Here is a 13,477-nt window from a genome sequence, read left to right as displayed (position 1 = left end):
ATGAGGCACAGGAATATGCAGAAAAGTGGTTGATAATGAATTTGAAACCTTTTCTTTAGAAAAACTATAAAGTAGAAAGCTTTACTTTGCTGAACATGCTGAATATTTTATCAGGGGGAATACTTCTGTCTTTTTTTTTTTTTTGTCTTTTCATGTATTTGATGTGAGTATAGAGTCAGTTGTACTGATCTCTTGTGAAACTGGAAAACACCTAAAAGAAAAGCACACACACAAAAAAAGGCATTTTTATTCACTCAAGCAGGTTTGGCACAGTTGTGTGACAGCCCAAAGGCTCCCTGTATCGATATGTCAGGTTGCTTCAGTCAGGAATTCTTTTCAGGCCAAAAGCAGGAAAAGCTCATTTTTTAAAAAAACAGGTTAAGATAAAAAAAAAAGAAAAAAGGTTAAAAAAGGTACCAAAAAAAAAAAAAAAAGGCAAAAAAAAAAACCCCAGGGTATCTAAAGTTAAACTGTGTCAAATTCTAATAAGATTTTTCTAGGGAAACCCTTTATGTGTGTGTCTGCAAGACTGAGGCAGCTGTTTGTAACCAAGAAATGTCAGCTGTAACGTGCAACGATGTGGGACCATTCAAAAGCTAAAGAACATGAATTTAACTAGGGAAAACAACACTTTTCATACCAGAATATATTGATATCCTTGTAGGAGCAAATACATTTTTAATAGAGAATCATAGAATCACAGACTCATTTAGGTTGGAAAAGATGCTTAAGATCATCGAGTCCAACTGTTAACCTAGCATTGCCAAGTCCACCACTAAACCATGTCCCCAAGCACCACATCTACACATCTTTTAAATACCTCCAGGTGACTCAACCACTTCCCTGGGCAGCCTGTTCCACATTCGGTATGTTGAATAAGAAAGTAGCACGAAGATAAGAATGTTGATGGTGAATCTGTTACCCTGCCTATAAAAGTTAGAGTATTGATTCAAAGACCTTTACAGTAGTTGTGAGGAGAAGCTTGACTGAAACTGGAAAAGCTAAAATATAGCCAAAATGTATTGCAATCCTTTTTCAGAGCTTCCCGTCTAAGATTTCTTAAAATGAATACATTGGAATGTTTCTATGGATGTCAGACTGGTAATATTAGGGATCACTACTAATCAGCCACTAGTGATTGATTTAATACTATCTGTACTATGCCAATAATGAACTTCTACATTTTATACAAATTTATTGCTTAAAAAGGAATTCCTGGATATGGCAATTCACTCTTTATGCACAGACTTGATTTTCTTTTCTCACTGATTTGGATGAGGCAGCACAGTCTTTTACATCAGTGTGTTCTTGCCAGCAACATTTAGTAATTCATTCTGCCAGCAAGAATGCCACCTGAGATATTACTTTTTTTTCTGTCTTTTGAGGTGATATCTATCACATGGTAATCTGGATACTGGAAGAGTGACTGTATAGTGGAAAGTAATATATGGCTTATTATGGATGATGTGAATTGCAGAAAGGAAGACCTCTCTCAAGTCCCAATGTGTCGGCTGAAGCTGCAGTTGTTTAGTGATTTTGGAAATCAGGCAAAAGGAATTTACATTTGGAAAACACAGTTATTTCAAAAAGAGCCACTGTCCCTAGTCACCACCCACTAGGGCTCCATTTGAAAAGGTGATTTAAATTGAAGTAATTTCTTCCAGTTCAGGACTTTGCCATTGTTATTTGCCAGAGGACTCTGGCTATGTTTATCTTCTGTATTAACTTCAGTGGACTTGAATGCAAGCATTTTAGCTGAGTCTCTCATCGAAGGGCTAGCTTCTTAATCTGTGAAATCTCACTAGAGTATGTCAATATAAACCACAGATGGTAGATATTTGGAAATTGATGATGACATAGAGATTTGAATTTGTAAGGTTAACACTTTTGATGTCAGCTAGAAATTGAAAGTTCATTTTAGAACTATTTATATGTAAATTAGGCAATTATCATTTTTTTAAACACTATCAAATCTGATCAATAATTAACCCAAGTTCTTTTCCTGTAAAAAGAGACCTCCAAAAAGAAGTATTTAATTTCATTTACATTATTCTTGTTCAGAACACAGATACTAGGAGCTATATTCACATATTCATAAGAGATCCAGCATCTGTTGGGAAAAGGGAAAAATCCAAGAAAAATTCAAGATTTAAAATCCATTTACTCATTAAAAAGAGCATTTATTCTCAACATCAGGAAGAAATAAATTTATAGTTTGAAAATTTAAAATAATTTCTCTCTTTTTTTTTTACTGATGGATGCAACAGATGATTTTGTTCTCCCCTATAAATATCTTGTAAAAATGTACAGAAAAAATGTTTTAATCATGACTATAATAAAAGAATCAGTTCACTATTATCAAAAGAGTGATTATTACTGAGTGACTTCAATCCTTTTTGTATTCTTGGCATGTGAGAAAGGCCTATGTTGAAGCATAAACAGATCATGCCTTGGAGGAAAGTGTACTCATTGCCTAATTGAATATATCATTCATTTTATAGGAAAAAACCCTACCTAACCTATCCTCTAGTGTGCATGCTCATTATTTTAAAATTAAGACCTTCCATTGCTTGTACATAGAAGCACAAGCACATCTAAATTTACTCTCTTGTGTAGGCCAATTGAATTAACTTAGCTGCACATTTGAATAATATAAAAATGCACATAATGATCAGTAGAACCAGTAATCATTCTCATAATTTATTTTAGAAATCACATGTAACTGTTCACTTGAGAAAGCAATTCATAACTTTATCTATAAAAATGGAAAATCAGACAAATAGAAGAATCAAAAAAAGCTGCAAAATGTTAAAGTAGATGTGGTGCTCAGGGACACAGTTTAGTGGGGGACTTGACAGTGCTAGGTTAATGGTTAGAATTGATGATCTTAAAGGACTTTTACAACCAAAACAATTCTATGATTCTATTTTTTTACTTTGAAATCATGTAATTTGTATATCAAGACTAAGAAGGCAGTTTCTATATGTATGTTTTAAATTACTTAATTAAGAAGTGAAGATGCTTCCCTCCTGCTGAATGAATGCTGTGCAAGTCGTTAATTAAAAAATATATAAAATAATACTGGATATATTTTAAGTATGTTATTTATTCTTGAGTTCCCTTATTCTTAAATCAGTTCCTTCAGAATAGATTTAGATGTGAATATTGATGGGACACTACTGAATGAAATCATTAAAAAATAACACTTTTTTGTTTCTCTTTTCAGTTCAACAGAAGAGCAGTTTCACTGGCAAACACAAGGTAATATACTTATCTACATATATGTATTACGTATATTCTCGCCCAGAATGATCTTATTTCCTTAAGAAGATGGAAAGGAAAACATTTATTTATGCTTTTTTTTTTTTCATTGCTTATGTGTGAAAAACCTACTTAAACCTGGCAAAATTTGGCAAAAGTTGTTAGGGTTGACAAAAAGAATACCAAGATTAACACAGAGTTTTGAGAGGAGGCATTGCTAAATGTGTCTCTAACTTTTTTTTTAAGATTAGACATGAACTTTCTCATTTTGCTTCTATTAATCCAAGGCCACGCTTTCAAAGGATGGCATAATTTTCAATGTGGCCAGCTTCCCCTGAATATGTGATCTTGGTGTTTTCTCCATTCCTTCATCAGCTGTGAATGCTTCATCACATGTAACTGGTTTTACCTTTTGCCTTTCTTTTATGTTTTTATGTTGCTAATTTTATTACAGATGGTCAGAAGGATATAGAAGATGAGCTCACCACTGGTCTGGAGCTGGTGGACTCCTGTATTAGATCACTGCAGGAATCAGGGATACTGGATCCACAAGACTATTCAGCCAGTGAAAGTATGTTGCTACAAACGTGTTTTCTAGAACCCAGACATATTTGTAACATTTCATGTTTTAAAATTGAATGCATATCTTATAGTGTTTTTTTGATTATTTTCTGATATTGGCAGAAGACAGTGTAGTTGCAGGCAAATTGCCTCCTTGCCTTTGCAAGTTAATTTTTGGTTTTGTGTGTAATCGAGAGAATCTCATTGGTAGTTTGTGGGGAAAAAAATAGGTGGAATATATTTTAAGGAAAATATTTTGTAATTGCAGTATTGCTGTACTATACTATAAGGCTTTACGAGATACTATCCACAAGACTTGAGCATCGCCACTACAAAAGTAACTTTCAAACAGCACTTTTTCAGTATGCAAAAGTAATAAAGGGGAACGTAGTGTAGGGCTGTGAGTAATTCTGATGTCTCTTTGTAACCACTTGGCCAGGTAGCTGGTGCTCCTTAAGACTAAAATTTTCAAATGGGTACACAGACAGAAATAGTTAGGTGAACTTTTTAAAGATGACGCAGACGATGGCAGTTGTAGCCAGAAAGCTGAAGTCTTTTCTCAAAGGTTGGCTCACCGGTCACTTAGCAGCCATTCTGTTTGCAGAACTGTGCAGAGAGTGGATAGATCCTCTGCTAGGACCAGCCGTTGGGGAAGTGAATCAAGGCTAAACAACAGCAAAAGTGAACGAGGGACATGCCACTCAATGTATTGGTAGAGCAGATGTCTACAAACGCTTGTGCTCCTGAGTCACATAGACTGAGACAAAGTTTTCCAACAGGTTAACAGGTCTGTTATCAGATGTAGCACTAGATACTGAAAAAGCAGGTTAATTTGCTGTTTTCCTTTCCTTTTCTTCAGTCTCCTCTCTGATACTCTGTTCCCATCTGCCACAATATATACCCACTTTCACTTCACTCCTACTGCAGCTCCTGACACTACCTTGGCTTTTCAATTTTCTCTAGTATTCCTCCACATCTCCTTCCCTCTGCTCAGTTGAGCCATTTTTGTCTTTTTCAATCCCACGCTGCCCAGTACCCTCTGACTGAGTCACGTCTTTTGAGGTGGCTGCCCAAATTCAGCTTTCTCGAAACCAAAGGGGATGATCTCCCCTTGAGCTGGAAAGGCTAATGGAATGTGACAGCCACTTCTGCAAAACATCTCTAGCAACGACAAGTCATCACCCGAAATGTGGTCATCACGTGACGAAAGGAAGGCATTGCAGATTGAATGAAGAATTTTAATTTGTCATAACATTTTTTTTATTATTTTAAAACAAGATTTGCAGTAAAATTCACAGCCGACAAACCTGGGACAGTAGAAAATTTTTCACTTTCATGTGCACAAGATTTCTGGGCCAACAAAGTCACTAACACTTTTGTTAAGATGTTGCTTGATCTGAACTCAGTCATCTGTGTGATTAAGATCTGTTAGGACGTTGCTTGGTCTGAAGAAAATTGGGAAAACGTGATGCAATGTAAGCCCTTATAGTTTGCCCTGATTTTTTCTTCATTTGGGGGTGAGGAGAAACAGATTAAATGACTGGCATGATAAGGATTGCCTTCAAACTGTGATTCGACAGAAAAATTAAACTGGGTCGATGGCAATAGAGGAGATGGGAGGCAGGGAGGGGCTAGCTTGGATGAGAAACTGGCAGAAACGGGCTGAAGAGGTGGAAACCAAGAAAAAATATTAGGGAAAGATGAAGACAGTAGATCGAGAGAAATCTGGGTATGTGAAGAAAACTAGTACTAAAGCAAATTTCTGGGGAGTATCACAAAAAGGTAAGACACAAATAGGAATGCAGATAGATGGGAAGGAGAATAAGGAACGTGGGCAAATGGATAACAGTGGTGGAGAAGAGGAGCAATAGAGATGGGATTGTGTGTGGGACCATCAGGGGAGGAACTGAGATTTGTTGAAGCAGGAGGTCCAGTCAGAAAGTTGGGAGCTGAATTTGCTTGGTTGGGTGGTTTGTTCATGGGATCAGGAGTTAGGTCCAAAGAGAGGGAACAAGAGGGTGATGAGAATGATGTTTGAGAAAGGAAATAGCGATAGAGTTATGGACAGGACAGTAGCTGTCCCGAAGAAACATAGGTTTGGAGAGAACAGGCAGGTGCATGTGCTCACAAGGGAGCAGGCCTCCCCACAGAGCTGCAAGCTTGATCTTCTTCATTGTCAGGAAGTATTTGTGAAGCCTTTTGTCATGGTGCCCCATACTCCTCTGCGCCAGGCCCACCTTATAAAGAAACTAGATTGCTATTTGCCACTTACGGTTTTAATGAAGAATCAGATATATATGTCAAAGCTAACAGTTGCAGCTCTGCTAATCACTCATAAATGCAACTAGGATGTCATATACTGGATTTTCTGTTTGGTTTGGGGGTCTTTTTTCAATTTAGAGTAAAATATCACAAACATGTCAGACAGTTAAAATGTTACTGTGTTTGCAAAGTCAAAAGTACCAAAGTCAAGGCTGTCTGTACAACAAAATTGGAATTTCTTATGACTGCATTATAAAACAATTATTATCATGCCCTGTTTTGCACATTTTCTGTCCATGCCTCATTTACCCCAAAGCTAAGGCTTGGATTGCACAGCATACTAGAGGGGGATTTCATCTGGAGCACTTCTGACATCTCTAAGCAATGAGTAGAACACACATACTAAATGAAAACAAAAATCTCATATTTGACAGTTCAACTTTGCACTTAAAATTTAATTATATCCTTCCTTCCGTGTCTTACAGTTCTGATGTTATAGTTGTGAAGTCATTCAAATATCTTCTACTGACGGTTAGTTGTAGGTGTTCCCAGTTAGTCTGCAGGTGTCCTGAAAACAAACAGCTGTACCCAGACGCTGTGGAAGCACAGTCTCAAATATATGAAGTTTGATATAAAAGGAAGTTTAAAATTCACTCTGAAGTGTCTCACACACAGCATTTATATTTCATAGACACGTTCAGTCTTAATTCCTTCCATCTCCCAATAGGAAATGAGATCTGTATAAATGTCTCACTACACGGGTATTCTAAAAATTGTTATTTGCTATGTATTTGAAGTAAACGTTGAGCGTCATAGAATAAAAGGCAATTTAGTCTGGCATTTCATAACTTTTGAGCTCTTAACTTTACAATTTTTGACTGCATAGCTGTATTTTAAGTAACAAGGCTGACTCTGAGGAGAACATTTCCAGCCTGCCATGGCAGTTCTAGTCTAGTTGAGGCAGATTTTTTAAATCATCATATGAAAGCTTGCCCAGGGATGTGACCACAGCTTCTTTTTCTGAACTGTGCATGTCTAGTCTAACGAGGTAATCTATCAGTAGCTTTGCCTTTGTAGAGGATTAGTGTGTCTGTAGTCAGAATCTTTATGATTCGGTTTCACGCACCGTGATTTTCTCAGAATTAGTTTTACAAAGTCGTCACATAACAGGCAGCTGTTATAATACTCTAAATCCCAAACATCACTTCACATGTGCTATTCCTTTAGTAGCAAATAAAAGCCATTTAAAAAAAGGCTAATGGGACAAGTCACGTGAAAGGGGCTTACACAGGAGGGGTTCTGCATTGCTAATGGAGATGCTCACTAATTATCTTTACTGTGAATCAGCAAATAAAAATAATGCCAATATAGAAAGCTTTTATTAATTTGGTGAAATGCAAGAAGAGTGATCACTGTTTTTAAAGTAATAATTGCCAAAGACAAGCAGATTTGTAACTGCCATGGCAGGCTGGAAATGCTCTCCACGGAGTCAGCCTGAGAACTCTCATACAAGTTTTCTGTGATTGCGCTGACCCTGGGACAAGGTTATGTGCATCTGAGGGGAACTCCTGCATTGTTGCCCAAGTCTTTCTTCTGTCCCAACTCAGTATAAATTGGCTTCCCAAAACCATGTGTTTCCAGTTAGAAGCAAACAAACAAAATGTAAGGAAACTTCCAGAATTACGCAAGAAGCTGCAGCTGAGTTAAGACCTGAACCTACATCTCTGTTGTCCACTTCCCTGTACTGCAATGATTTCTCTTTGTCTTTACGTAGCTATAGATCTGTCACCACTATGTCACTCCAGTTTACATCAAACATGATCTGACACAGTTTTTGTGGAGTCAGAGGGGAGTTCAGCCTGTCCTAAGTGTTTGTGGGGATGCCACCAGCAGAACGACGGTGGTCCACGCATACCTTCAGCCCCTAAGGACGGGCAGGTACAGGCTGGTGCTAGTGGCAGTAGCCATTAGCTGCGGTGTGTCCCAGGGACCAGCCTGGTCCCTCAGTGTCACTGTGAGGGCACTCAATCCATCCTCCTCCCCACTGTACTTTGCTGTAACACCCGGCGTGGCAACCTGGAGCTGACTGCAGAGCTGGCTGCTCCTCTCTGAAACTATTTCTTCCCTCCACCATTATCTCTTTCTAATGGGAACTCAAAAATATTGCTCTTGCACAAACGAAGATAAATGTCGCTTTAAATAGGATCAGGGTAAAAACCAGACGTGTGAGAGCCAAGCTAATTGCATATAAGACACTGGAGCTGAGTCACGGGAGAGGGATGGGAATGCACAGTGACTGTAGGACCTGAAATCACTGGGGAAGGAAACATGCGGAGGAGTGAAATTTAGTTCAGAACAGAGATAATACTAGGGATGCTTCAGACAGATGTAAGCCACGGGAGTACTGAATAGTGACTGTAGCTCGGGAAATGTGTTTTCATGGCAGAATTGGTTAATTTAGTGGGGAAAGACATGTGAAAAAAAAAAACCAAAACATTTTGCAGGGACTGAGTATGTATTGTGGGGACCAAAAATTGAGATTTCAGAAGCTTGGGAAGATGGAGGATGAAGGAAACAAGACAGTTTTTTCCTCCCCTTCCCATCACTGCACCACTGCCTCAAAATCACACAACTACTTCAGATTCATGCCTGTTACTACCTAGTCAGTACACCTCCTTCATTTTGTTTTCTTTTGTTTTCTTCTTCCCCACCCCCCCCCACCCCCCATTACATGTGAGAACAACTGAAAAGGTAGAAAGCTTCATGGAAGGAAGGAGAGTGAACACAGATATGTAACTCTGTGTGAAGAAGGGTGATTGCTGAGGAGGTTTGTCGTTAAGGCTTGATGAGGTTGCAGTCTGGCCCACAGATAAGCGGGAAAGGTCCTGAGGAACTGCCCGAGGCCCCCAGATGTCCATCCTCTGTGACACAGAGAAACTGGAGGCCTCTGAGCAACCGTTAAGGACCAAATTACCTTTTCCTGGCAATGTTTGTAAATTTGCATTGTACAGATGGGTAGTATTTTGTCCTGTACTTCTTTCCCTCCCAGTGTTTCCCCTGTACCCCAGTCCCTGTGGGTCATTAGCATGCCACATCAGAGGACTGCCATGATACCAGCATGCAAACCATTTCTGAGATAATTAGCTGAAGCTCATCGAATCCTTACAGACTACATTGAACCCTTACAGGCTGCAGCGGTGGAGGCAGGCAACGGTTACTCCCTCTGTCATGGCATTAGCAAAACAAGGGTTAGAGGGACTGCTGAGATTACTGAGCAAATCCATTGGCACTTTCTTCCTAACTTAAACCGCAGGCTCAAATGTCTCCTAATCCAGAAGTCTCTAATTTTAATTTAAGGTATCTATACTTAAATCTTTCATGCTATTTCCTTTGCTTCAGTCTCCACAAAATGAGCATGAGACGGGTCTTAAAAGGATTATGGGACAGATTTCTGGAGCTTTTAGTGTTTGAGTTTCTAACTGAAACGGAATCATTTCACTATTTTTCTCTTGCTTAATCACTTCATGTGGCAACCTTCCTTCTTTGCTCTCTAAATCGATACTACAGACTGCAGCCACAAAGTTCTTGTTGACAAGGATCAGAAAATCTCTGGGATCAGTCTTCCAATTGTCTGATATTTCTTAAATGCTACATTTTAAATTTCAATTTTAAAATAAGTTGTTTATATTGGAATTGGAGTTTTCCCTACCTGACATTGACAGTACTCCTGATAAATTTTTTCCCCAAATTTTCTGAATATATTTTATTTATATCTGTGACCCTATTGTCCTGGTGCTCACGATTAATTACAGAATTCAGCACACTGATAAGGGAATATATACAATGTAGATTAAATAACACTGTCTTCTTGGCTAATGCCATTTCAGAGTGCACTTCACTGAGGCTAAATGTTGACAGAAATGCAGGCAGCTAAGGATGTCTCAGTCCTTCTGGGGAAGGAGAGGCATGGCTCACCGCTGAGGACTCAGTCCCACAATATATTAACTCCTTTAGTCACTTGAAACTATTTGCCCAAAATGCAGCACAAATGGGTAGTAGTACCATTTAGATGTCGATTTCCTTCTGAAGAATGACTTGTGTTACAAGAACAGATTATTTTTATCACATGAAATTATATATAGCTGTTGTATTAAACAGATGTGATTTTCACTGCAATAACCTAATTCTGAGGCTAAAAAGATGGTCTAAGCTCTTCTTTTATTCTCTTAATTCATTTTTGTTTCAGCAATTTTTTACAATAAGAGAGAGCCTCCTTACTCAGTGTGAAAGCAGATGTCCCAGTTTTAAAAGAGCACTCCTTGTTCAACCTTTATGATATTCATCCTTTATGAGCTGCTTTACTCATAGATTTTGAAAATGGATTGAAACAAAAAGGCACTATTTACACAATGAATGTGTAAAAGGATGTGTGTTTATGTGTTTTCCATCCCATAGCTCTTGCTTTGTGAAATTGCCACCTGTCAGATGGCTGACATGCTCAATGAGATGAAATTTGGCATCAGTGGACCTCACAATTTGTTGATAGATGAAGTTATTTCCATTTCATTATCTGCTCTGAGAGCCAGGGTGATCCAGCTGAGTCATTCTTTGTGCACACAAAGGAGGTGTTCTCGTGGGAGCTCCTGGTAAACACACACACTAATAAAATCATGTGCTCTTTGAGTACATTTCAGAACTGAAAAAAACTCCTAGGAAGTGTGCATGACCCTCTTTCATTTTAGGATTGGATTCTTTGGAGTAGGAGTGGCAGAAGTGCATGGCACAGATCACACCACCTTTCTTTCTGCTGCATTAATGCAAACCTGGCAGTTGTCTGACTCAACAGTTCTTAGCTCCTGATAAATCTCTCAGAGTATGAGGTCTGAGGAAATTTTGATTTATTGTTGAAACTTCTGTCAGTATTGTAATATATTCAGGGTAAATATTTATGGTTGGGCATTTTGGATGCCTCTTCCTATTCCATCCATCTCTTCTAATACAAGCCTTTTCAGTATCTTGGTTTCAAAACTTGGGGGTTTCAAAGTGATCTTTGCCCAATTTGCAATGGGGTAAATATTCTGAAAGGCGGACAGCTTTTGTTAAAGGGTGGTCTCACAGTTACTCGTTGTATGTTCTCACAGAGAAAGTTGTACAGAAATTGTCTCAACTGTGAGTCAAGTTCAGTCTTTTGAAGTAGTTGTTAAATACTTAGATTTCCGAGAAATGGGGATGAGATGTTGTTTCCTTTATCCACCTCCCCTTTCTGGCCCTAGTCACCCTAAGTGTGAGCATGAAATAATTATCATGTTATTTAATGTTGTAGTAGTCACTGGCTGGTAGCAAACACTGAGACCTGCTTCCAGAGGCAATCTCAGCAGGACATTTATGTCTTTACAAAATAGCTACCCATGTAAAGTTTCTGTAGATTCATCGCTAAACCCCGCTAAGACATTAAGAGTTGATAACATGAAGCAGGCTCTAGTGCTGACCTGAGAGGCAGCTCTTATATCTCAGCATCAGCGTTTACAGCCAGTGCTGCCTCAGGAAATGCTCCATCAGCGCTGAGCATCCTGAGCTTGGACTTTATTGTTCTCATCCTCTGTCGGACACAGAGCTCAAAGGTATTGAGAATAGCATGAGATGAAAAGATGTAGGCAGGAGGAGACCACTGCAAAGAGTCAAATGTAGGAGCAGAGCCACAGTACGGGCTCTCACCACTGGCATTCCTGGCAGACTTTGGTATCTGCTTCAGCAGCCATGGCCCACCGTGGGAATCTGATGGGAGTGTTGGGGACTGTGATTCAGGCCCAGCTGATCTCGTTCTCCTTTGGTTCGCTGCCAGTCTTCAGGTTCACGTGTGGTTGTTTACAGGCAGGAGGCCTGATGAAGGCCGAAGGAACCATCACCGTTGAGGGAAGCAGCCGTTGCTTTCCCTGGTTGCTCAGGGGTGGCACAGGGGCTGCTGCAGGGATTCAGTTCTTCTGCAGTAGGATGTCTGGGGGGGATTATAGGCTTCTCAGGGAGAAATTGCTAGAAGCTGCTGACAGGAATACTATTCAAAATGTGACAATCCAGTCCGTGCCCTTACTGTTGGACCTAAACTGCTGCAGGCTGCCTCTTGCAATTTCCTCTCCTCAGGAAGGAATCTCCAGCCAGAGACACTCACACCATCTTGGTATCTCTCCCTAGGCCTCTCCTTTCCTGTGCTCTCCCTCACCTTTTCTTGCTGTCTCATCTTTCCTTAAACTACCCATTACTGTCTTACCAGATCCTTATGTCTGTTGCTTCCCTTCTTGTTTCAATTCCAGTTTGTTTCCTTCTTGTTTCTTTCCCCAGTTCCTTTATCTTTTCTGTTCTCACACATCATGAAATAAAGCCTCTGTGTCTTGTCCCCAAAACAGATGATGATTCATCCTCAGAGGCAAAAAAAAAAACCAACCAAAACATATTTCCTGTGTAAAAATGGCCTTGCTATCCTCACTTTTTACATGCTTATGTAACTGCAAGTGAATCTGCATTGCTCATTGGTGTGTCATGTTGGGAGTCCAGAGGTAGCACTATGACAACATTGCAACCAAGTAATTTCTAATTTCCCTCCATTTCTGTACGGCAGCCTATAGGCTGACATTTTGTTTCAATGTGCTGTCACCTGCAGCATGTTTCTTGGAGTTTCCTTATTTTGGTTATGTCTACATGATGATATGTGCTTTTTTATATATAAATTCCGTATTGATATCATGGTACTACTTTATATCTCTGAGGTTGCTTGTCCTGAGATGAATCCGACTTTGGTACCTGGTGTCATTTTAAGCCGTGCAACTGACTTAAAATCCTTGCCTGAAGAAAACAAGTCCTCACAATCTAGCTTTATTACTGTAGTACAAAATATGAATGTCAGATTAACACAGGAGCAGTAACAGCAGGTAAAACATATATGGCGGGGGAAAATGGAAAGGTGAGAGTCGAGCCAGGAAAGCAGGAACAATTAGTAGCAACATCAAAGATGGAAAGGAGGTAGTGATCAGATTGTAATGCTTAGCCTGTGGCAAACACAAATCCTGCACAGGCAACCAGGTGTTCCCTGATCCACTGCAGGAAGCAGTTACTGAAACTCATTAGAAAATGACAGTGACTTATGGTAGCATCTGTAGGAGCAGAACAAAGAAAGACTTTTGGCATCCTAACCTACAACAAAAAGAACATCAGTAAATATTGTGTCTGTAGTACAGGCCAGGAAACAAAGGCACCCACATCCTCACGACAGACTGATAAACCACTCACCCTACTCGCGCCTTAGTGGCATGCCAGCGCCCGCACGCTCGGCACAGTCAGAAGTGCCAAGAGCTGCATCGTTCCGGGATCTGCCGATGCCAGTTCGTGAGCACAAGCAGTG

At 39.6% G+C, this 13,477-nt stretch overlaps 1 protein-coding gene across 5 annotated transcripts in view; it reads left to right on the top strand.

The window, feature by feature from the left end:
- CTNND2 (catenin delta 2) overlaps positions 1-13,477 on the top strand; it is a 691,690-nt gene that overhangs the window by 361,921 nt on the left and 316,292 nt on the right. For all 5 annotated transcript variants that reach the window (XM_054816775.1, XM_054816773.1, XM_054816771.1 and 2 more), the window contains 2 exons: positions 3,227-3,261; positions 3,716-3,832. In XM_054816775.1, coding sequence (XP_054672750.1) covers positions 3,227-3,261; positions 3,716-3,832 — 152 coding nt within the window. The remainder of the gene's footprint in view (positions 1-3,226; positions 3,262-3,715; positions 3,833-13,477) is intronic.

Source organism: Grus americana, chromosome 2, assembly GCF_028858705.1.
Source record: "Grus americana isolate bGruAme1 chromosome 2, bGruAme1.mat, whole genome shotgun sequence".
Lineage (NCBI taxonomy): Eukaryota > Metazoa > Chordata > Aves > Gruiformes > Gruidae > Grus > Grus americana.
This window is presented reverse-complemented; position numbering and strand designations above follow the sequence as displayed.